The sequence below is a fragment of the Vitis riparia genome, chromosome 7 (assembly GCF_004353265.1).
Source record: "Vitis riparia cultivar Riparia Gloire de Montpellier isolate 1030 chromosome 7, EGFV_Vit.rip_1.0, whole genome shotgun sequence".
Taxonomy (NCBI): domain Eukaryota; kingdom Viridiplantae; phylum Streptophyta; class Magnoliopsida; order Vitales; family Vitaceae; genus Vitis; species Vitis riparia.
The window spans coordinates 24,682,104-24,707,473 of NC_048437.1; the positions used below are offsets into that span (position 1 = coordinate 24,682,104).

A 25,370-nucleotide genomic window follows, 5' to 3' on the forward strand; every position below is an offset into this window, starting at 1 on the left:
GGATTCTACTTTTGCCCTGATGCCATGGACCCTAGGGGCTAAAGGGCTAAGGGCCTAAGGGCCTAAGGGCCTAAGGGCCTAAAGGGGGGCTAATAGAGCCAATTTGTTACCTAGGGTTTTAGGCTAATCTGCCCTTTAATGGTGGTGGGGTGGTGGGGTGGTGGGGGAGCTTCATCATTATTTATGCTTGCATTTGGATTACCTGAGTTTATTTTACATTTTTTCTTATAATATAAGTTTGGAATGTGTCTTTTGCGGAAATTTAGGGGTTGTCAATTTCTTCTTGACTTCATTCCACCAGACCAGTCCAGTCCACACGTAAAAGAAAAAGGCTACTAGGAAAAGTTTTGAGTTTGTTTGGGAAGGCTGTCAAGAAAATTTCAGGGTTTGTTTGGTTTGTATTTTTGTAGAGCATTTTGTGAAACAATTGAAAATATGAAGAATCTTTTGTGAACTTTGAACCATTTTTCATATTTAAATTTCCAAATAAAATTTTGATTTTGAAAATAATTGAAAACACCTCTAAAAGATTACTAGCTTCAAAATACAGGTCATGATTTCATAAACATTAATTCTTAACGCCTTTGACAGGATGTTGTAACAATGGAATTTAAAGAAGAGCACTCCATGAAAGAAGATAAGAAAGGGAAAATAAGGCTGACTGCAAAGACAAAGGAGTTCAGGGCAGGGGCCAGGGATGGCTTAAAGATTAGGTCCAAGCTAGGTCCTTGGTGCTCCAGCCATTAGCCAATTGAACAAGCATTGGGAGATTTCTGAGTAATATATGCAACACAGGAGAAGGCTCCAGCATTTGAAGTCAATAAGGATGCAAACCAAAACTGACCAGGGAGGGATGGAGCAGCAGAATCAAAGAAGCAATTTCACAGAAAAAGAAAAAACATTCTTATGACAGGTTTGTAGTAATAATAATGAGGCGGATTTCCCTTCAAAAACCAGGTTTCCTGGAATTCAAGGGGATTCACAAAACAGAGCACAACATTAGAACAATATCAGATGAAACTCCAAGCAGAAAAATTGATGATTTCTTAAAATTATCACCTTATTAATTCTGATCCAAGAATTACATCTATTAAGACATTTTCACACACCCTTCGTCGTAGGCACTGTAGGATGTGAGGGGCCAATGAAATCGCAAAAACATTTTGTATCCATCAACTAAAAACTACCTTCATCAGGGGACAGAGGTAAACCTTTCAGTACATCTCTGAGTGCATAATAATGGCTATCACATTTGTGGGCTGAGATTAAGTTGCTTGAGAGCACTATCCTCTGGAAATGTTCACCAGGATGCCGCCTGTGGAGTGTAAAAAATTCCCTACCTTCGCTATTGCTACTGCTGCTGCTGCTACTTTGAGTTTCCACATTCCTCTTCAGATAGTACACAGTCCCTGGTACAAACAACTCCTCAGGCACTTTAGTGGCAGCTGCTTCCTTTCTAACAACAGCAGAATTCTCTGCAGTTCTCTTGGAGGTTGATGATATACTGGGAGTGGTGGCAGATTCCTTTCCAAAGCGCGTGTCTGTTTGCAGAGACGAAAACAGAGGCATTCCATGAGGAATATGAATACTTTGACAATTCAGTAGAAAACAAGCATTTGAGCTTATATCACTAATCAATGAATCTATGGTCCAATATTTTGGTGACCTTCTTGCCAATGTAAAAAAAAAACATATGATCCAATTCATTAAGAATATTCCCTTATTAGCTAAAACAAATACTGATGCAATTTGGTCCAACATTGTGTGGAGGCATGACTATTATAAAATCGGTAACTAGGCTTCACAAAGGGAAGATTGAACAAGGCAACTAAACGGATTAGCACATGGGAGTAAATTTTGAAATTAAAATCTGCTCCCAAAGCTAGTTCCTTTACATGGATGTTCCTATGTGATGGATACCCAAGTGTATTCATATCCTAGATTTTGGGTTTTCTCTCTCTCTTGTATCTATTGTGTTCTCTGTGTCATGTACGTGTCTTGTATCAATATCCATGCTATATATGTGTGTGTGTGTGTGTAGATAGATAAATGGATATAGATATATTCTAGACGAACTTCATTTCTGAAGCACAAGATCAGGTTTTAAAAAAAGTTGGTAGATTAATCAGTCATCAGATTAGATAGAATAAAACTTTCTTGCTTCTTAGCAAGAGCAGGGCGGGGCTCACCAGAAGAACCTGTCATACTCCTGAACTTGGCGTAATCAGCAAGTTTACTAGCTACATCTTGCACCGAAGTCACAACCTGCTTTGCATTTGTAACCAAACCTATGACACTTCTCCAGTCTTCTTTCTCTAAGACAGTCATCCTGAGAAAAAACAAAAAGGAAAAAATTCATAACGCCCTTCCCATTATTACCAAACCACCCCAACATTGCTGAGTCAGTTCCAACCATAGTTGTTAACTCATAAAACATATTGTGTATCATTTTTTCTATTTTTCTGTATCGTGCATCGTATCATATCGTATATCGTAAGTTTTTTTATATAGTGAAAATAAATAAATAAAAAATGTATGTATATGTGTGCATATCTATTAAAAGTATAAAGTATAGAGTAATATAACCAACTTTATGGAAGACAATAGGATCTAAAGAGTTAAACTATATTATATCATGTAAAAACATTGCATGTTAAAGTTTTGACAAGTTCAAATTAACAAAATATAACTTTAATATATAGATTCATGACATAATCCACAAAAATAAACTTCTTCAATTTTTATCTATGATTTTTAATTTCAAATTCTAACTAGCCATATGCAATTATTGTGTTGTTAATATATATATATATACATGCACCTTTATGTGTCATCTTCAAAGTTCCAACTTTTCAAGTTTGTCACCCCTTCCTTTTCTACCAAAAAAGAAATAAAAAAAAATTAACATATTAAGTTAAAAATTTTATTCACTAATCACCAACAGTTTCATCATCAACATTCAAACAATTCAAGTGAAAATTCTCCAATATTCATTGTAAAAATAAATTTCTTTACTTCTAATATGGCATTTGGCAACAAGAATGTAGGTTTTTATATAAGATTATTTTACCTATTTCTCCTTTTTACAATGAATTTATAATCTTTTAGAATATTTTAAACAATTAATATAATAAATTCTTTTTAAAAAATTAATTTGATTTTTAAAAAAAAAATTATAGAAAATAGTTGAAGATGCATGTATTGTTGTATCGTTGTATCATAATATCATGTATCAGAAGATACGCTTTAAAATAAGATACAGATTGTCATACGTATCGATTTCCATAAAAAAATGTATCGTATCGTTATATTATATCGTGTACCGTAAGTTTTTAACAACTATGATTCCAACAATAAAACAAACTATTGTCAATATGCCAAGAAGTAAATGGTTAGCAATTACATTGTCCATTCGTGAGTAATATGCATGTTGTAGAATATAACTAAAAATATGAGAAGATTCGCAAGCATATACCATATCAATGTGATATCATGGCCTAATAAGAGATATCCCTCTTCCAATTTGCAGAGTGCTTGCTAAACCTCTCAACAGAATATACCAAACCAATGGCTTCCAAAATATCCTCTAAAGGATCAAACTCAACATTCACATATCCAAACAGCAGGAATGTCAACTTTCTGTAACTCTTTAACACATTTGGCAAAGAAAATCCCAAGGGTTTCTAGCATTCTAATAGTACAAGAATATTATTCAATGCAAATGACAATGCAATTGATTCTATTTTTTTTTGGAGCTTAAATTGCTTTTGTCCACCAAAACCTTCATTGGTTTGTTTATTTGCCAATATACAGAGAGTCTTACTGAATTAAGGATTTACCTTTTAGGTTCATAAATGGAAATATGCATCCTCAAAAACTTCTAGCCAGTCTAGATTTAAAAGAAAAACATTATTGCAACTTAGACATATAATATATTGGATTATTTACATTACAACATAATCTAAATAAGGGAAATATTGGCTGCATAAATACTAGTATTTACTTACCATTATTGCAGCTTAGACGTATAATATATTGGATTATTCACATTATAACATAATCTAAATAGGGGAAATATTGGCTGCATAAACACTAATATTTACTTACCAATCTGTTTGAGCAATTTCATTCCTCAGCCTCATCAAAGAAGCTACACTTAGTCTAGGAATTATATCATCCTGCAAATAAGGGAAAAAATGAAAGGGGATAAGAGAAGCACCAGAAATAGATAAATAAATAAATAAAAGAAACACATTAACAAGCTGAGGTCATTTTTGAAAAAGAAATGCTTCTTTTGGAGAGCTAGTTTGAATAGAATATCAAGGGCATTCACCCACCTGCACTACAACAGTTGTGACATAGTCAGAGCAGCTTTCAGCAAGTTCTTTAGACACACAAGGTGAAGTTGCAAATCCAATTGCAGAAACAATATCAGGACTAAATCCAAGTTCCTCACGCGACTTCTTATGAAGCATAATTGCTAGCAAAGAAGCTGTAGCACCACCAAGGGAATGACCCACCAACCTCAACCTAAATCCCTGTAGATGAATTAGACTAACTACAACAATCATAAGGAACTTGTTGAAAAAGGAAAATAAGATGCCTGAGATAGAATTTCAAGATCCAAAAACAGATAAGATGATATCTTATCCACCTCATATTTCTCCAAGCACTTCCTTATGGTTCCCATCTCATGATTAAGGAACCAACGGGCAGCTTCAGCTGTGCCAAAGTGGGTTGAATAGCCTTCAAATGAGACTTCTCCATCACTTGAAGTAACAACGTCAGTGATAAGGTCGTAGACCGTATGAGTTCCACGAATTCCAAGTATTACAAGTTTTTTACGAGTATCAATTCCTATGTAATATCCAGGCCTCATCACACTGGAATTCTTGACAAATTTCAGAACATTGCTTTCTCGAAGCATGCTGTATCTTGCTAGACTTGCAGCATTATCCTTATAAGCTCCTTTGGCTAACTCAGTGTGGTAAATGAGATTTTGGACCTAAAGCACAAAAGCATTACCCTAATAAGAACTCTGTCTCACAGTAGGGGTAACGACTCAAGATTAGAGAACAGCATTCTATATAAAATTGATAGAAAACTGTTATGCATTTCATTCAGTGTCCAAAAAGGTTTTTAGTAATTACTATTGAATCAGAGCAGATTTGAACACCCTTAACATCCTCCCATGTTTTGGCAGATGCTTGATGAAGATAAATGAGAAATAAGCCAACTGTAATGTCACTCAGGCTCCAATCCTGTATTCCAAGCTTACTTCGTTGAATGCTTGCAATGATCTCTGTAAGAGATCGGCCGCTGGGTGGAGATTTATTTCCAACTCCCTCTCCGTCTCCTGCAAATTTCTATATTACATTAGACTCCACTGCCACTGGGCAGAAACCATGATGTAGTGCTTTTAGAGACCCCCAAGAAACATATACACAAGAATCATACAAGGAGCACCAAGAAATAAACAGATGGAAAAATGAATAACAACGTGGAAAAAAAAGCCTCAACCCCTATCTACACCATATAAAAAACCAAATACAGCAATTTTCCAAAGCCCCAAGTGCCCCTCAACCAAGAAAATTTCTGAAGCAAGTGTCCCTCCTTTATGGAAAGCAGAAAAAAAAAAAAACAACCATTTCATAACACCTCACAACATTTTTCAGGGCATACAAAAATTCAAGAATTTTCTACCAAATTTCTCCCTGACTTTTTCATTCACTACCACAGTGTTGGATCTGCATATACATGCAGCTGCTAGTGACCCATTCAAGAACAATAATTTTAATGAACATGGCAAGTATAGGGTAAAAAGGGTTGTTGGCATTGGATTCCAAAATCGTCACTTGAATAAATTATGGTCCAAAAACAATGGACCTTTGCATTTCAAAAAAGAAAAAAAAAAAAAAAAGGGAACTTCAAATAGAAGCTTCAATCAAAAATCAAAACCAAATCAATTCAATTCATCCACAATCGTATCGCGGTAATTTGATACAGCCACCCATGAACTGAAACAAACCAACCTGTTGGCAAAGCCCACCTACACAACTGCAACGCAGGCTCAAGAGCCTTGCTGAGCCAAGCTAGCTCTAATCTCCATTTACTATCACTCAAATCGTCGTCATCCGAATTACATTTGCTGAGCCTAGATTCATGCTCTGCCCTCTTCCCCACTTCAGCCCTCACAGGCAATTTCAAATCCTTCTTCGCCTCCCTCGCCTCATTGTTTTCCACCTTCTCCCCTACTTTTGACCATTGTGACTGACATCGATTCAAGACACCATACACAAACCTCTGATAAAGGTCCTGTTTCTTTGGCAAATGTGTGCTACTATCTGAACAGTAAAAAACACACAAAAAAAAAACAAAGAAACCAAAATCAAAACAACAAATTCTGGAGCTCTTCAGGATTGAACCATAGATTTAAGGTTAAATCATTTCTCAAACCCTAGAAAGAGAGAGAGAGAGACAGAGAGAAAGGGACCTACAGATGCTGTGGAAGAGACGCATGATGCTTCGATTGGCCATTTCTAGAGAGAGAAACAGCAGTGATGTCCGTACATTTTTCTCAAGCGGCTGCGACGCGGCGGAGAGACAACAGAAGAAAAGCGGTTGCTTGACGAGGATGGAATTGTAAGTACGTCAAATTCTGAGGTTGTTTTGTTCATTTCATCTCTTAATTGGGCTGGGCCAACTAGAAACGATAGATTTGGGCCCAAGAAATAGAAAACGATTTAATTGTTTTTGGATTGTGGTATGTAAATATAAAAGAAGCATTCTATATTCAAAATTTCCCCTGAGTACGAAGGTTGTTCCGACTTCCGAGGCCCGTGAACCGTTCGTTAATAGCCTTTTTTTTTTTTTTTTTTTTTTATAATTTAACTTTAATTATTTAATAAATATTTATAAAAAAAATCATTTTCATTTTTTTTTTAAGGTTGTGTTTGAATATATTTTATTTTAAAACACTTATATTTATTATATGATTATATTAATATGTAAAATCATATCTATTTTCTTGAATAAAAAATAAGATTAAATTTTATTTATTTAAAATAAATATTTCAAATTGTAATTTAATGATGCACAATCTATATCAAAATTGGAAAAAAGCTTCTTACAAATGAATAAATTATTTATTTATTTTCTATATTTATTATTATTATTATTTATCTTTATTCAAAATTAAAATTAAGTCTTAGAAAAATTAATAAATCTATTATTTATTTTTTATATTTTTCTTATAAATTTATTTTCCTTTTTTCTAATTAGTAAATTCAAATATGAACTCGGCTATATAGTGAGGGATTTAAAATATTGAAATAGAAGGATTATGACATGTTTATACATATCTTCTAATATTAATATTTTGAATAAAAAATAGATATTAAATAAAAAGTAATTAATTAATCATAATGAATATAATTATATTTAATTTAGTTTATTTTTTATTAATTAATAAACAAACATATTTTATTATTTATTGAATTTTGAAAACTAAAATAATAATCTTATTCAATTAAGATTTCCAACTCTTATAAAATTAAAATAAAAAATGTATGTACTTTAATCATAATTTTCTTCCATAATGTATCAAGGCTAAGTATAAAAGGAGAAGCATTTATAAATAGTGAAAAAAAAATATAAGATGGTGTTTATTTTTTTACTTAATTTTAAATAGAACTTTAATGTTTAATAGTGTTAAATATTAGGTTGTTTGTTTTTATAGTATTTTATTTCTATTAAGTATTAAAAAATAAAGAAAATCCAATATATTATTTATTTTTTCTATTTATTAAAAGTTACATATTTTGGTTTTTTCTATTTAGTAAAAAATTTATAATAAATCATAAAAAAGTAGAAAAAACAACATAAATTCTAAAAACAAATTGTATTCAACAAAAAATCAAAAAAATAAACACCACCTTAGTCTTAATTTTTTTACATTTATAGTAATAATAAAATTAGTATGTTTTAAAATTTTTTTTTTTTAAAAAAGGTTAAAAATAGTGGAAAAAAAAAGTTGCAACAAAACTTTTATTTCGACTTTTATAATATAAAGATGTTTTATTTAATAATTAAACGATGGATCCACTTATCAGTTAGTTTTTAAAAATGGAAAATAATAATCTAGAAATAGGTTTGATTGTCATTATAAGGCATCATTTGAATAATTCAAATCAAAGCAATTAGATGTCCGATTCAAGCTTATATGATATGATGGATCAATAGCCTTAAAATATATATTTAAGAAGCCTTTAAAAAAAAAAAACTTAAATAGCTTATCTATACTATTTATAAAAATACAAAATATTTTACACATTTTTCATACCAAAAATACTCTTAATTAACGTATCTTCATGATTTTCAATTTGGACAATAAAATGAGATGATAGATGACATCATTGGGTATCCATTATAGTTATAGTTATTGGTTTACCTAGAAAATTTTTATTTGTTGATTGGAATTATATTGCATTTGAAAGCATTTTATTTGAAATGCATTTAGTTAAATATTTTTTTAAAAGTGCTTTTTGAATAATCATTGATCAAATATTTATACAAAAAGTACTGCAAGTGATTTTTCAAAATTTGAAAAGTATTTTCTAAATTTTGTTAAATGCTTGCTTTTTATTTTTTATTTCAAAAACATTTGTTTATACTATAAATATTTTTTTAAATTATTGTCAAATATACTCTTTTAAGTCTTAACATAGTTTGATTTAAAGTTAGCTTTTTACTATAGTTAGTAGTTGTGTTTAATTGTTGTTGGGTGGTATGATGGTTAATATTTGTGTTTGATGTGATATTGTCTTTATCGATTTTAATTTTGTTTGTATTATTATCAAATTAATGTATCAATCAATTAATAAATGTAAATTGGACTTTATAAGTGGTGTATGGTTTACAATTGTATTATTATCAAAGGCATATAATTTGAAAAATATTCTAAATATGAGGTGGTGTTTGTTTTTTTATTTAATTCTAAATAGAACTTTAATGCTTAATAGTATTAAATATTAGGTTGTTTGTTTTTGTAGTATTTTATTTCTACTAAGTATTAAAAAAAAAAATCAATATGTTCTTTTTTTTATTTAGAATAAGTTACATATTTTGTCTTTTTTTATTTACTAAAAAGTTTATAATAAGTCATGAAAAAATTTTCAACAAAAAGTAAAAAAAACAAACACCCTCTAAGGTGGTGTTTGTTTTTTTTTTACTTAATTCTAAATAGAACTTTAATGTGTAATAATATTAAATATTAGATTGTTTGTTTTTATAGTATTTTATTTATATTAAGTATTAAAAAGTAAAAAAAAAAAAAACCAATATGTTATTTTTTTTATTTAAAAGAATTATATATTTTGGTTTTTTTTTATTTAGTAAAAAATTTATAATAAGTCATGAAAAAGTAAAAAAACGAATAACCTAAATTCTGAAAACAAACTACTTTCAGCAAAAAACTAAAAAAACAAACACCACCTTTGACTTTCTCTATTTAGTAAAAAGTTTATAATAAGTTATAAAAAAATAAAAATAAAAACAAACAACCTAAATTCTGAAAAGAAATTATTTTCAGCAAAAAGTCAAAAAAAAAAACAAATTCCATCGAGTCTTTATCAATTTTAGTAAATTTGAAAAATAAATAGAAGAAAATTTACTTAGTTTGTATATGTAAAGAAAGTTTCATTTAAGGTTAGGTGTCACCTATTTACCCATGTACTTAAAAAGGTTGTTGAATCACATTTAGAAATCAATGGTTTTAATGCATGAATATAATGAAAGAGATAGATATGTTGTACACACTAAAATGTAACATCATCTCATATAATATGTGTATTTGTCTAACGACTTGATGTCTTGATGTAAATGGAAGCTTTAATGTGAATACATCCATGGAATAATACAAAAATAAAATCATTCATGTACCTTTGTATGGAATTTTAATGTAGTTCAATCAATCATTATGGATAAGAGATAATATTCCACTATGTGAAATAAAATATTATAAAAATCTAAACAGTTAACAACTAATTATTCATCGTTTTATATTTATACTTTGATTTATGATTTCTCTTACACCACCAAATGTCTCTTATTCTTTTTTTTTTGCATCTATACCTTGAACTGTAAATTTTTTTATTGTATCGAGTACGTTTGATAATGTTTATACTCGAAGTATTTTATCTTAAAAGTATTTTTGGGGCAAATTACTTATTAAGAGTCCATTGGTAGTGATTCTAGAAAACACTTTTAATATTTTTATTACTTAAAATTTTTTATCATTCAAATGTTAGAAATATTATAAATGTTTTATGGAATCACTCCCAAAGGCATTCTAAGAACCCGTCTGGTAGTGATTTTATAAAGTGCTTTTAACATTTTTTAAACTTGAAATTTTTTATTTTTCGAGTATTAAAAAAAGTTAGAAACGCTTCCTATAATTATTTTCAAATACACTAGTGTGTTTTACAGCGATTCTTAGAAGCGTTTTTAGTTTTTTGAATACTTTAATTTTTTTTTAAGTATTAAAAACATTAGAATCGCTTTTTAAAATAATTATAAAACAAATTATAAGAGTATATTTGATAGTAATTTTGAAAAGTATTTCTAATTTTTTTATTACTTGAAATTTTTTATTTTTCAAGTATTAGAAAAACTATAAACACTTGTCAAAATTATAACCAAACGCACTCTAAGTGTCTCTCTAAAAAAATGCTATGAGCGATTTTTCAAATTTGTAAAAATATTTTTGTAAATTTTATCAAATACCTAATTTTTTTTTTTAAAAGACACTTTTGAGACTAAAAATACTTCTAAAATTGTTATCAAACGGATTATTCGGAAGTCGTAACACAACAAACGGAATCTCAAATTCATGAAAAGAATTATCAAAAATGTTTTTTTTATAAATAATTTTATCTTAAGAACAAAAAAATTAGAACCATCAAAGAAGTTTAATATTTATAAAAATTTAAAATATAATTGAAAGTTATTGTAATTGGGTCGAATACCGACCCGACCGAGTTGGAGCCCAAGTATTAATACCAGCTCTTCATCTTCATGGTCCTGTCCTTGTTGTGGGGATTCTCACCTTCCCTCCAAAGGTAACAATTTTCTTTCCTTACTTTCCTCTTCTTTCGTCATTTTCCCACTCTTTCTCTCCCAGATCTGATTTTTCTCACTGTATTTTTTCATCTCTAAAATTGAATTAAACGGAGTTTTTTGGGCAATCTAGTTACCATCTCATAAATGAACCCTAACATCGGAATCGCATAAAAATACCAGATCCAAATTGATGTTTCTTTGTTTTTCCTCATTTTTTTCTTGAATTTTTGTTGCTATATCTCTATTCAATCGGCCTTTGTCTTAATTTTGATGGATTGTTTGGAAATTGAGAATAGACACACAAATCACAAGTCCGAGGGCTGAGGTTGCTATTCGAATAGGCGGACGAGGGGAATCTGTGATCTCAATCCATGAATTCCAGAAGGTTTGTTAATGATAAGTGTTTTAATTATCATGAATCGATTTTCTTTTTCCAATTTATTCAATTTTATGAGTGATTCCTTTTAGTATATTGACAGATTCATCATAGGAAGATTTTCATGTGTGATATAAGGAAACCTGATTTTCACTTTATTTAGCTGATTCTTTGAGTGCTATCTATTTTTATTCTATTGACTGAATTTTGGGCTTATTATTTTGTACAATTTCAATTGCTTGTGGTCTCCTGTATCAAATCACAGGAATCATACATATGATGCTGCCTATGGTGGCTGTCTTTGCCTTTTTAATTATTCAAAATTGTTTGATGTTGAAGGCCATGCTATGATTCGTCAAGGTTCAGTGATTTATTTGAAAGCTCAGTGTTATAGGGGCTCCAAGATCATAGCCAAGCATTTTTATGTGCATGTTTTTTTTTTTTGATAAATATCATGAATATATAAAAGGGCAAAGGCCACCAAGCATACAGGACGTATACAATCTGCCTCAAAAAACTCGAAAAAAACAAGCACCCTTACCCTCCCTAAGTGGCCGCTAGCCACTCCAAAAAACCTAAGAGTGAAGAGGACTCCTCTCCAATATACACCCTAGCCCAACTCCACAAGGTACAAACAAAAGAATTTTTGAGTTTCTGTATATTTAACACCCCTCCCTTGAAAGCTAACTTATTTATTTCCTTCCATACCGTCCAAAAAATACACAACGGTATAAAATTCCAAATTTTTTTCCTCTTTTTCCCCACAAAGGGGCCCTTCCAACTGAATAACGCCTCTTTCACCAACTCTGGGAACACCCACTGAACCCTCACTAGGGCAAAAATAATTTCCCATAAGGCCCTTACCACTATACAATGCAAAAGAATGTGATTTACACTCTCCTCTTCACAACCACACAAAAAACATCGGTTAGGGAATTGCCATCCCCGTTTTTGAAGCCTATCCAAGGTAAGAATCTTCCCCCACGCGGCTTCCCAAGCAAAAAACGCCACTTTGGTTGGGACCTTATCCACCCAAACGCCTCTATACGGAAAGTCACAAGCATTGATAACAACCAGCTTGTTGTAGGCATCCTTCACCCCGTACCTCCCATGGCCCCCCCTTTCCAAAGCACCACGTCCTCTTCTGAAGATATTTTGAAGTCCCTGAGCATAATAAGCAATCCTCTAATCAAGTCCAGCTCCCAATCATTAAAGTCTCTATGGAATCTAAGATTCCAACCTCCTGAACCACTGCTATGATCCCACATCTCATTAACCGTTGCATTCCTGTTGACCGCCATGTCATGCAATAGGGGAAAAGAATGGGACAGCCTCTCATTCCCACACCACTGATCAGACCAGAATTTCACTCTAGTCCCTTTCCCTACCTTAAACTTTGTATTTTCCCAACACCACTTGGCTTCCTTCATAATCTCCTTCCAAACCCCCACTTCATAAGTACCCCGGGCTTCTTTGGTTCTCCACCCAAGCTCTTCCTGACCATATTTCACCCCAATCATTAACCTCCAAAGATTATCCTTTTCAACTGCAAATCTCCAAACCCATTTGCCCAACAAAGCTTTGTTCAAGGAGTCAATCTTCCGAATGCCAAGGCCACCCTTCTCCCTTCTAGTGCACACCACCTCCCACTTAATTAAATGGACCTTCCTCTCCAAGCTGCCCCCTCCCCAAAGAAAGTCCCTTTGTAGTTTTTCAAGCCTCTTTACAACACTTTTCGGCATACGAAAAAGGGACATATTGTAGATAGGAAGGCTGGCCATAGTGCATTTGATTAAGGTGATACGCCCTCCCTTTGAAATATACTGTTTTTTCCACTGAGCTAATCTCTTTCTCATTCTCTCTTCCACCCCATCCCAAATGGAGGCAGCTTTGTGATGAGCTCCAAGAGGCAGCCCTAAATAAACAGTGGGCAGCACTCCCACTTTACAGCCAAGTTCCACAGCTAGCTCCTCAATGTCTTCCACCTCACCAACTGGAATTAGGACACTTTTATCAAGATTAATTCTAAGACCGGAAGCCGCCTCAAACCAAGCCAAAATCCGGCTTAGAGCGGACACTTGCTCTTTGCTAGCTTCACAAAAAATGATCGTGTCATCAGCAAAGAGTAGGTGGGAAACTATCATCTCCTCTTTCCCTCTCCCCCGCATTCTGCAGCCTAATACGAAGCCCCCTTCAACCGCCCTTCTAATTAGAATACTAAGAACTTCCATTCCCAACACAAAAAGATACGGGGAAAGGGGATCTCCTTGTCTTAGCCCCTTAGAATTTGAAAAGAAACCAGCCGACACCCCATTGATCATGACTGAAAATTTGGCGGTTGAGATGCACCACCAAATCCACTCCACCCACCGCGACCCAAAACCCATTTTGACCAGAATTTTCATGAGAAAGTTCCAATTAATGCTATCATAGGCTTTCTCAATGTCCAATTTACAGATCAGCCCTTTCTCGTTTCTCTTTTGCCAAAAATCGATCACCTCATTGGCAATAAGAGACGCATCCAAGATCTGTTTGCCCCTCACAAAGGCGTTTTGGTCCCCGGACACCACCTTATCTAACACTTTCTTTAACCTATTCGCCAACACCTTAGCCAACAACTTGTACAAGCTCCCTAACAAGCTGATTGGCCTGAAATCACCCAAATCTTCAGCCCCTCCTTTCTTAGGAATGAGGACTATAAAGGTGGAGTTAAGGCTGTTGGCAAAAGAACGCTGGACATAGAATTCTCTAAACAGTTCCATAATCTCCTCCTTCACTAACTCCCAGCTTGATTGCCAAAAAGCAATTGTAAACCCATCCGGGCCCGGAGCTTTATCCCCATTCATACCCATTAAGACTGCGTAAATTTCCTCTTCAGTAAATTGCACCTCCAGAGAATCAGCTTCACTAGAACTAAGACATTTAAAGTGCACCCCCTCAATATCCGCCCTCCAGCCAGGTTCTTCAGAAAGCACCTGCTGAAAAGCACTCACTATTCCCTCCCTCATCTCCTGCTCCTCCGTCATCCAAACTCCATTAACTTTTATTCTATCCATAGAATTGTTCCTTCGATGAGCATTGGCCATCCTATGGAAGAATCCAGTGTTTCTATCTCCCTCCTTAAGCTACAATTCCCTTGACAATTGTCTCCAGTGTGTCTCCTCCAGTAAGACCCATTTTTTAAAAGAGTCCTTAGCTTTTTTTTTCAGTTCAGTTTCATCTGTAGACAAGCTCCTTTCCCTTTCCACCCCGTCCCAAAATTCCACTTGTTGCATGGCTAAGTTCTTATTAATTTCCAGCCTACCAAACACCTCTCTATTCCACACTTTAATCTTATGCTTCAGCACCTTCATTTTAGTGGCTAGTCTGACACTAGCCCTCCCTCTAACCTCAATTCTTGCCACCAACCCCTCAGAAGATCCGTGAATCCGCCAGCTTTAAGCCACATATTTTCAAACCTAAACGGGAACGAACCTCTCCTCAACCCTCCCCCCTTCAGCACAATAGGAAAGTGATCTGATATCGGTCTGGGCAGCCTACATTGCACAATCTCACTGAAGTGGTCAAGCCAACTCTGGGTCACCAGGAATCTATCCAATCTGGCCCATGCCTGATTATTCCTCCCCCCACTCCAAGTAAGCATCCCTCCTTGTAGAGGAAGATCAATGAGTTCTAAATCATCCACCACTTGAGCAAACCTCCTCATTGCACTCGTTAATCTCCCCTGATTACTTCTTTCCCTCATTGACAGGGTGACATTGAAGTCACCCCCTATGCACCATGGGTCCTCCCAAATGCCTCGGATTGCTCCTATTTCCTCCCACATCCACTCCCTGTCCTCTTTAGAAAATGGCCCATAAACCCCAGTAAACATCCAGACTAGTCCGTCTTCCACATTCCTCATCCTACAAGAAATTGAGAAGCTCCCCACTTCCATTTCCATTAATTCCAAGGTCCTCTTATCCCAGCAGATCAGAATCCCTCCCGCGGTCCCCTGGGCATCCAGAGTACCCCAATTAAGAAACCTGCTAGTGCCTAAGCTTCGCACCAGCCCCTCTGTCATTGCTTGGATCTTGGTCTCCTGGAGACAGAACAAATCCACTCTTTGACTCCTTATCAAAGCCTTGATTACCTTTCTTTTTGAGCTATCGTTAGCTCCCCGAACATTCCAGCTCAAGATTCTAAGCTTCATTTTACCACCATAATCTGACACCCTCCTGCTAACATCCCACTCTTTTGCTTCTTTCCCCCTCGTAGTTAATAGAGCATTCCAACCTTTTCAATTCCCTTTCAAACTTGGATTTTTCTAAAAGGTTTTTACTATGGACCTTTTCCCTTCTCTCACGGATTTTAACCAGAAACTCCAAAATTTCTTTCTCCATACCTTTTGTAGAGAATCCCAAGAACTTGCTAAATTTGGCCAACTCACTTTCCTCCCAATTTTCCTCCTCCCATCCCTTTCCATCACATGGCATGGCTAGACTCAACTCCTTACCACTGCTCACCTTGCTGGCGCTTGGGCCCTCCCTCAAATCCCATCGGTAAGCATTTTCCTCTTCTGAGGGACCCAAGGGGGGAAGCATACGTAAGGGAGTTTCTTTCAAATAGGTTAACCTATCATCCCCAGAAATGTCGCAAAAATCCCCCAACGGGGTTCGACCAAAAAAGAGGATAGAAGAAGGAGAGGGCGCAGATGCCATTAAGTCACAAGGGATAGGAACACACCCGTACCTCGACGCTTCTTCAATTAGGGCGCAGTCGGTCCTTGACTTTTCCGCTGGACAGGGCTCCATTTCCTCTTGCCTTCGCCTGCCATCATAATCCCAGAACGGGAAGCCTTCAGCATCTGACTCCTTCAGTTGACTTGGGCCAGCCCACACAAGAGGCAAGGCCACTCCAACTGGATCAAGACACTCTTCCCTCCCAGATAGCCCACCCGCCTTAACGGACTCCAATGGCCTAATACCCTCTAAAAACGAAGGCCCTTCTGATGACGACGGCCCACTGGAACTCGGCCCGGCCTTAGGCGATTCAGACCTGTCGGGCCTACCACCCAAGTCAAGGCCCTGAAGAGGCCCAGAAAGCCCAAGCCTCCCAGGCACACCTTCTTGGTCCCCCAGACCCGACCCTTTTGGGCCTTGGGACCGAGCCCAAAGGGAACCCGACCCACCTATCTGCTCCCTTGTCCCATCAGCAGCCTGCAAGTGAGTCTCGAGCCTCGCGCCTTCCACCACTTCCTCCACGCGCTTACCCGCGCGTGTAGCGACATCACCCTCAACCCCACCTGCGCGCGTGTAGCTTGGCATGGTGCTTCTGTGAGTAAGGGAAAGGAAAAAGCTTGGAGGGCTGCTTCCCTTTGTTTAATGTGGACATTATGGAGGGAGAGAAATGAAAGAGTGTTCAATGACAATGAATGTACCGACCAAGCTCTAAAACTCTCTTTTTTGTACACTTTTGTGAATTGGGGTAGGGTATATTTAGAGACTCATTCTTTGTCCTTGTTTGACTTTATAGAATGGCTTTTGTCTAGATAGAAGAAAGGTTTTTCTTTTTGGCCTAGCTCCTTGGGCGTTGCTTGTATACTTTGTGTGTACTCTTTTCGCCTTTCTAGGCTTTTCTAATACATCCTCTTATTTGCCTGTCAAAAAAAAAAATTTCTAGACTTCAGTTGTTGGATATTATGAAATATATGTGTATCGCAAGTTTATCATTGATAGCTGGATGCACATGGTCTTAGTTATTCCACACAAAATGAAAATATGAATGCACATGTAGAGATGGAAATGGGAAACTGTATCATTCATCATTTTTGAGATTCGTCTTATCAATTTGAAAAGGCTGTCTGCATCTTGCAATGCTGGAAAGACACAAACTTCTATTGAAAGTTAATCTATTTATAATTGTTTCAGTTTCTTGAACCACAGGATGAAAATAAACCATGGTAATGTTGGCTTATCCATGTTGTTAGTTTGACAGCTCTTCTTTCTATCTGATTTCCACCTCTTTGCAATTTATTGGAGATCTTGTTTTTCTTTCCATACAGGGATTACCGTGGCAATAGAATTGCCCTTTTTGATGGCATTGAGGAGGGTGGTATCAGGGCCTCATCTTCCTACTCCTCCCATGAAATAGATGAGCATGATAATGAAAGAGCAGTGGATGGACTGCAAGATAGAGTTAATCTGCTGAAGCGAGTAAGTTCAAATTGGCTTGTAAGATGGTAATTCTTGGTGAATCTGTGATCCTGACTGATCTTTGTGCTTAGACAATACTAATAAATTAGATAAGAGTTTCACATTTTTTTTTTTTTTTGGTTCAGTTTGTTTATTTTCTTTTTGATTACTGAGAAGGTGGAGAATCAATAAAAAAGGGAAAAAAAAGCCTCTTGAAATTGCAACTATTTGGGTTGACATGGCTTTTTAGGAACTTGATTTTTCTCCATCTTCCAGGCAACCAAATTGACTATCTTTGCAAGTCCATTATTCTAAAGAACATGAAAGGTGCTTTGTTATTTCAATTTTATTTGGAAATTTGGAGCAACCTCCTTCATCTGGTGAAATTCTAGCAATGGCAATGTTTGGTTGCCTGCTTCTCAAGGGTTTTTTAAGTTCTCTAGAAAGTTTACTCAATATGAGCTATGAACTTTTGATGGACCATTTGAGCATTAGAAGTGTCTTCATCTTTAGTGAGTGCTTTTTCAATATCATCACCACTTTCTCTGTTACCTTCCTCTGCACTCTAGAGGCTGCACTTCTTTCTATCCAATTAGGACGTTGTAGTGTTACTGAAAACAAAGTTTTCTTTTTTTGTTTCTTTTACTTTGTGCACTAATATTGCAGTATATTTTCTTGACTTTTCACTGTTTTGAATTGAATTATAGCATGACCATTTTTGCAACTTAAGTTTATGCCTGATTCAGTTCACATCCTTTAATATAAGAAGATGCATTTGTGCATCTTTAAGGATGGATTAAGATGACAAAATATGGGGGCAAAGATGAGAGAAAGGAGAAGGAAGGACAAGGAAAAAAAGGTTTGAAATCAATAAAATATTTTCTCTGATCTTTCTCCAATTTCATTCCTATTTAATATGGAGAATTAAAACTTTGAAAATGGATTAATTTTTAGATAAATTTCTTGGCTTTAATTTTCTTTCATATTTTCTATATCAAAGCAAATAAGAGAATTCAAGATTCATTCCTTTTTTTTCCCCTTCCCTTAAATTCTTTAAGATCTGAATGAAGCTTTAAAGTTTTGAGCTGCATTAATGATATCTATAATTGCCCAGGTGAATGTTAATACATTTTGCTCTGTCATTTTAACAGTTGACAGGTGATATACATGAGGAGGTTGAGAGTCATAACCGCATGCTGGATCGAGTGGTATGTGTGCTGCAGTTATAAAACCCATTTTTTCTGTGTTGTTTATACCATCTCATGTGGATTGATTTTGTTATTAAGGGCAATGATATGGACGCTTCAAGGGGAATCCTATCAGGAACTATGGATCGATTTAAAATGGTATGATCATGATAACCTGTATTCTTCTCCAAAATGTTTAGTTTACTGTTTTTGGTGGAACACATGCTGTATATTGGCTGGGCATGATGAGTTTGTTTGTTCTCAGGTATTTGAGACAAGATCAAGCCGGAGGATGTTTACACTTGTGGCATCATTCGTGGTTATTTTTCTAATCATATACTATCTCACTAGGTGAAAAACCTATGGTGGATGTGATACAGCTGCTAGCTTTCTGTTAGAACTGGGGAGACTTTTCCATCTGTTTTTACTGCATGTAAGATACTCCGATTTGAGAGAGTTTGTGTAAAAAAACTGTTTCAATGTATTAGATGGGTATTGGATGCATCATGCACAAAGCAGGTAGTAGTTTACTAGTTTATATGCCATTGGAGCATACCTGCAGTTTGGACGGAAACATCATCCTCACCTTTCCGGTTTATAACTTTTGGGTGTATTTCTTTGGGCCAGTTAGGTCATGCAGAGCCCAAAAGGGACAGGCCTTGTTCTATTTACACCAGTTACCGGTTTGTTTGAGTTTAGTCGAAGTTAGAATGGTGTGCACTCTGGGCTTACCCCTAGCCTGATCTCAGCAATTTGATCCTCTTAATTATGTATATCAGTGGGGCTTACCATTACATTGGCTGTGCACTTTCTGGGTAAATATATATATGGACAAGAACTGCAAATAACCAAAGGTCTTTTGCACACCTTTGGCTTCTCGTTTTACACGTTTAGAATTCCTGACTGAATTTATACAGATAGTTGGGGGCAAAATAAATCATCTTGCCAATTGGCAGAGTTGGAAAAAGGATGCCAAAATAAATCTTCTTACCAATTGACAGAGTTGGAAAAAGGCTTGATTGCACCAGCCGGGAATCGAACCCGGGTCTGTACCGTGGCAGGGTACTATTCTACCACTAGACCACTGGTGCTTGTTTGTCTAATTTTTTCAATCTTGATATTAATTAACGGAATCCAATGTACCTCTTGCTTTGGCCAAGTGCCGCGAGACAAGTAGAGGTTATCATTATTCATTGATGCTGATGCATCCTGCCTAGTAGTTGCCTTCTCCGGCATTAAATTGCAGCTTGACCCTTGGGAAAATTGTGTTTAAAAAAACACACATATATATGTGGGAATCAAAATTTTGCAAAATTTAAATTTAATATATTTATTGAAAAATAATTAAAATTTTGTACACTTTTATGTCGAAGAGCACATTTTTTTTATTTGAAAATACATAAAATTGAAATTATTTTAATAAGATTCGTATTTTCATATTTTGTGACTTGTGTAAGAAAAAACTTTTTTTTATTTTTTTATTATTTTTTTATTTTTTTATTTTATACTTTGTTCCATTTAAGAATTTTTTCTCACGTGTTTTTTTTTGGTTGGTGGTTGGAGCCTAGTCATGAGTCATGACATAACCCACAACCACACTCACGCCTCATCTCCTTCCCTTCTCTTCCATCACAGGACATATACGAGTCATGGGCTTTGAAATCAAAATATTGTATTGGCTTTTCAAATATAGAGGCAGTATCCATTACCTCCCCTATTAAACAAAGTTCCAGGTCCTTGCTGCTCTTCTTAACGAGGTGATGTAGGGCTGTGGACTGGCCTCCCTTTTAGAATATAGATAAAAGTCATAAAACTTTTCCATTATTAATATTGGTCATACTCTTCCCAAAAGCATAAGCTCCATTGCAGGCCAAAACAACCATATAAGCATGCCAAGCTGACATCTGTTCTTTCGCCAGTACTACAAGACCAAGTCAAAAGGTCTTTCATACTTTCCCACCTATTTATATATAACACAACAGTCACAATTAATCTTCCCTTTACAAAATTCGGTTCTTTCTTTAATTCAGTCGTGCTGGACTTCTCCATTATTGGGTCAATAACGACAGGCTCCAGTGCCTAATGCCACGTACGTTTGTACAAAATAGAATGGCTGATTTTTGTTGATCAGAAACCTAATAACATATTTCCTTATGTGGGTGTAAGGTTGATTACATTTTAGGAAAAAAAAAAAAAGTAATATTATCACATTTTAATTGCAACTGTTTCCTCGTAAGTGTAAATGGTATACACCATGGTTTGGCTTCTAGGCATGCGCTGTAGCTAGATGGAGGTAAGTGAATTTTTGGCCTCTCACCAGGTATTTAATCATGTATCGGCGATAATTCGTGTTTATGGGTTATGTTTATGTCATGTTGGTAGGTTAGTTATGTTCGTTGTGTCAAAACTTAAATACTCAATTAAATAGGTTAATTTAAACACGACAGCAATAGTAAACGAACAAAAAATATAAACCCGAATATAATCTAAGTTTTAAATAACGTTTTATAACTTATTTATAATAATCAGATTGATAAATATTGGTTATGGTAATCTATATGATTCGTGTTATGCAAATTGACACACGATAACCGATTCACTAAACGATATGAATATTATTATATTCTACTTAAATCCATGAAAAGCATGTTGGTTCCATGGATTGTTATTCATAGTATTTCATGACCTAACAAACGTTTGATTTTGTGAATCTTGTTCTACATTCTCCAACTGAAAAGTGGAGGGAGAAAGACAAACTATGGTGCAGGCCGGCCTAGTGAGGAAAGATGAGACCATTTTCAGCTGCAGGACTCGCAAACAGAAGTTAGTTAATTATAAATCATATGTATAGTTCGCTTTATGCATTGAAACTATTCTCACTACCTCTATGATGAACATTCTCAAACATACGTACTGAGAAATTAATTAGTCTTTCTTGGACCTTTATGATGAACATTCTCAGAATCTACTCTTTTCAAACATCATAACAGCTATGCTAGCTCAGCTTGATGTTCTCCTACCATAAGAAAATTAAGAGAGTACACATAAGCTGATGTACAACAATGATGCCTTTTCATTTCAATTTGAAAATTAATTGCCAATTTACAGTACATATATACATATGCAGAAAAAACAAACAGATGAGACAGTTAGATGGAAAAGCATATGTAGAAAATAATTCTTTTAGAATTAAACTACTATCATGAGTCTACCCATTTGAGGTTGCTTCATTACTGAACCATTTGAAGGAAATTTAAATTTTTATGGTATACAAGTTATGATAATGATGAGAAATGAAGGGATTTAGGTTGTGTTTGGTATGGTAGAGTAGGAATGAAACTAAGAAGTTTGGTATGTCTGAATAAGAATGAAAATAAGATAGGAATAAAAGAAAATCACAATGTCATCGAGAAGAAATGAATCACAATTATAGGAAGTGTAGATTTAGTTTTTATACTAATAAATTTTTTGTTCTCGTTAATTCTAATTAATGGGTATAAAAGATAATTCAAATGCATAAGTGAATGAAAATGAAAGTGATTTTTCATTTTCATTCTTTATTAATTGCAACATTTAAAATATGATTTTATGTTCTTTTGGATTTTTTTGGTTAATCTCATTTACACATACTTAGGTTTAGTGTAAACGCATAAACCACTATTGGTTTTGAATTTCGTCAACAGCATTCCTATAAATTTATTCTATTTATTAAATTTATTTCTTAGAATGATTTTAGGTAAAAAAAAAAAGACATTAGATAGATGTGTTATAATTTTAGAAATTATTAAACACGTTTATCTAATATCTTTTTACTTAAAATCTTTCTAAGATGAAATAAATTTTATAAACAAACTAAATTTATAAGAATGTTAACCGATAAAATTTGAAATCAATGATGGTTAGATGCATTTATATCAAACTTTACAAGGGATTTCACTAAGGACATGCATTTTGCATATGTCGATGCTTTCATTCAAGTTCACTATATCCCCTACTCCTCCAAACCCGAAAGCAATGTCGATCCATCTATGAGGAAGCTTATTTGGGTCACATTTTCATGGTTTAGTTCATCGACCAGCATATATAGAACTGATGCAGCTAAACACCCCTATATATGAGCTTAAACAAAAAACTTCGACAATGATTTCTTTAACTAAATGGGACATATAAGAAATCTAAGAAGGATTAAGCCTCTTCCTTTGTCCCATTTTCTTTAACTAAATACCTAACTGGGATTAATTTGTTTGATAATTTGATAGGTAATTCAGTCAAGCTCTAAATCTCCTTAACTAGCTGACATTCTAATTGAATAATTGATTTACTTCTAAATCATTACAAATAAGTGGCATGCCAGTTTTCTTTACTTTAATTCATCTAGCACAATCTGAAAAGAAAAAGAAAAGATCAAGAACACTTCAAAAGAATTTATATATGTTATTACAGGATCAATGTAACATGAGTGGATCTAGGGTTAGACATTTGAAGGAGGAAACAAAATAACTGATGACTTGGGAACTGATCATAAGTTTGTTTCTCAATCATCTTCTCCCTCTTCTGAACTCCAGAAAAAAAGGGCATTTTTCTTCCATGTCTGCCCAATAAGACTGCCACAGAAGATAGAAGACTGCCACAGAAGATAGGCCTAAACATAACCTTTTATTGTAACCAAAAAACTATTGATAGCTTCTCATATAAGAAACATAGAGGATTATAAACAACCCACATATGTATATATATATATATTTGAATATAACAAATATCAGACTATTTCTTAAGCTTATAAAATAACATACTAGGGATTGTGACCAAGTCGAAGCTCCAAATCCAGTTCATCTTCTTGCTTCTCTTCTTGTCCCTTCTCTTTACTATCATATGCACAAGACGGACCAACCTGCAAGCTCAGACACGTGCGCCAATCCTCTTTGCATACGTTCAGAGTCTCTTGCTTCTCAGCACGAAAATCATCAATAGGGTCCCTTGCAGGAGATGTGGATGCCAGAATATACTCTTGATAATTTATCTGTGCCTCAGGAGCTGTGGAGTTGGGCGGCTTGTAGCTTAAGATTGAGACGCAGAAGCCAGAATTCACGAAATTTTCTTCAGGTTTTTTGGGAAGTACTGATGAAGGAGGCTTGGCCTTGGCTCTATCTTTTCTATGGATATTCATGTGTCCACCTAGGGCTTGTGCTGTGGTGAAGCCTCTCTTGCAAAACACACAATCATAGGACGGGCCAGTGATCATATCCTCATCCTCCTCTTGCTCCGGTCTCTCCGTTTCTTCGCTTGAATTCCTAGCTTCCTCACGAGGGCCTGATTCCATGGCTGGATCAATAGAGAAAATTCTAGGGTTTCTGAGAAAAGGGAGAGGTACTATGTATTATAAAGAGGCAGAGGTGTAAAGGGTGATAGAGAAGAGAGACAATTAAAGGACATAGGCATTGCCATTGAGTTAAGGGTGTGTTTGATGAGGGAGACAAAGTCTTAGACTTTTGCTAGGAGAGGCATTCTTTTAGCCGGCTGCTAGTGGATCCATTTGTACCCTACACATTTGTTTATCATTTTCTCAATGCAGATTTGTCTCTCGTGTAGCTTTCATCTACCTTTGGTTTTCCTAACGTGGTCTTCACTTTGTCTTTTACCTACATGTTTATAATACCTCGTAACAATTTTCACACTAGAAAATATTAGTCACATAATCACTTTTGTCACAATTTTTACCATTCTTTCACTACCACAAAGTGGTTCAATACATTCAATGTATTCTCGCTACCTTTTTCCACGTCCAATCACATGTCATGTAAGATAATGATAATAAAACCGGTAAAAATAATAGTACATGTTGCATTTGCATCATCCATTCACACTAGGTTTAAGGTTAGGGTTTAAGGCGAATTTTTCTCCGTTATAGTCTTGATCAATAAATAACCAATCAATCGGTCACATGCAATTAAATAAAGGGTGCTTCCATCAAGCATATGAGATTTTGTCTATTTCGGGGAGTAATTCCGAGAATTGGTTAGAGAAAAGTATTATTTTTCTTGGGTAATTATATATGATGAAACCCACTTCTTCATTTGTAAGCAAATAGCTATAATAATACTAATAAAATTGCTGACGAATGAGTTGTATTCTATTCTAGAACCCTAGCTTGGTATTTATCACATTCTAAGGAAAGATGTAGGAACCTTCCCACATGAAATGAAACGAGCAAATTAAAAACATTAAATCTTTGGATTTTGTTCTTGTCTTGCAATACGGTTTGAAGTGCTTTCTACGCCACAGCTATACGAAAATACTGCATCCTTATGTCACACCTCATCACAATCAACATCTTATAAACAAGATCATGGGCACATTAGGAATTGTAAACTACTGATTCTGATTGTAAATTAGAATTATTTGGCTAATCTGCCTGCCTAGAGAGGAGGAAAAGAAAGTATATATTTGGCAGCCGACAATTTTCGTATCGTAAATACAGTTAATAATGACTTCATTGACATTGATTTTAATCTTAAA

The 25,370-nt window shown here is 34.8% G+C and overlaps 3 protein-coding genes and 1 non-coding gene across 4 annotated transcripts; 1 reads left to right on the plus strand and 3 right to left on the minus strand.

Annotated features, from left to right (window-relative positions):
- Positions 1 to 887: 887 nt before the first annotated feature.
- Positions 888 to 6,625, minus strand: LOC117917364. Its single transcript, XM_034833608.1, has 8 exons — positions 6,498 to 6,625; positions 6,033 to 6,344; positions 5,151 to 5,356; positions 4,655 to 5,005; positions 4,338 to 4,538; positions 4,108 to 4,178; positions 2,190 to 2,329; positions 888 to 1,541 (listed from the first exon to the last, which is right to left on the minus strand). Exons 1-8 carry the CDS (start codon positions 6,535 to 6,537, stop codon positions 1,177 to 1,179), a joined length of 1,686 nt encoding a protein of 561 aa, XP_034689499.1. The 5' UTR covers positions 6,538 to 6,625; the 3' UTR covers positions 888 to 1,176.
- Positions 6,626 to 11,032: 4,407 nt separating this feature from the next.
- LOC117918760 (bet1-like SNARE 1-1) lies at positions 11,033 to 19,648 on the plus strand. Its single transcript, XM_034835647.1, has 6 exons — positions 11,033 to 11,117; positions 11,415 to 11,503; positions 17,538 to 17,688; positions 18,819 to 18,875; positions 18,954 to 19,013; positions 19,120 to 19,648. The coding sequence occupies exons 2-6, from the start codon at positions 11,490 to 11,492 to the stop codon at positions 19,207 to 19,209; spliced, it is 372 nt and encodes a 123-aa protein (XP_034691538.1). The 5' UTR covers positions 11,033 to 11,117; positions 11,415 to 11,489; the 3' UTR covers positions 19,210 to 19,648.
- Positions 19,649 to 19,874: 226 nt separating this feature from the next.
- On the minus strand, positions 19,875 to 19,945 carry TRNAG-GCC. Its single transcript has one exon. It is a non-coding gene; the product is annotated as a tRNA-Gly (tRNA).
- Positions 19,946 to 21,851: 1,906 nt separating this feature from the next.
- On the minus strand, positions 21,852 to 24,284 carry LOC117919027 (transcriptional regulator SUPERMAN-like). The gene is made up of 2 exons (XM_034836049.1): positions 23,648 to 24,284; positions 21,852 to 21,870 (listed from the first exon to the last, which is right to left on the minus strand). Coding segments are annotated over exons 1-2 (528 nt in total). The 5' UTR covers positions 24,175 to 24,284; the 3' UTR covers positions 21,852 to 21,869.
- Positions 24,285 to 25,370: the final 1,086 nt, after the last annotated feature.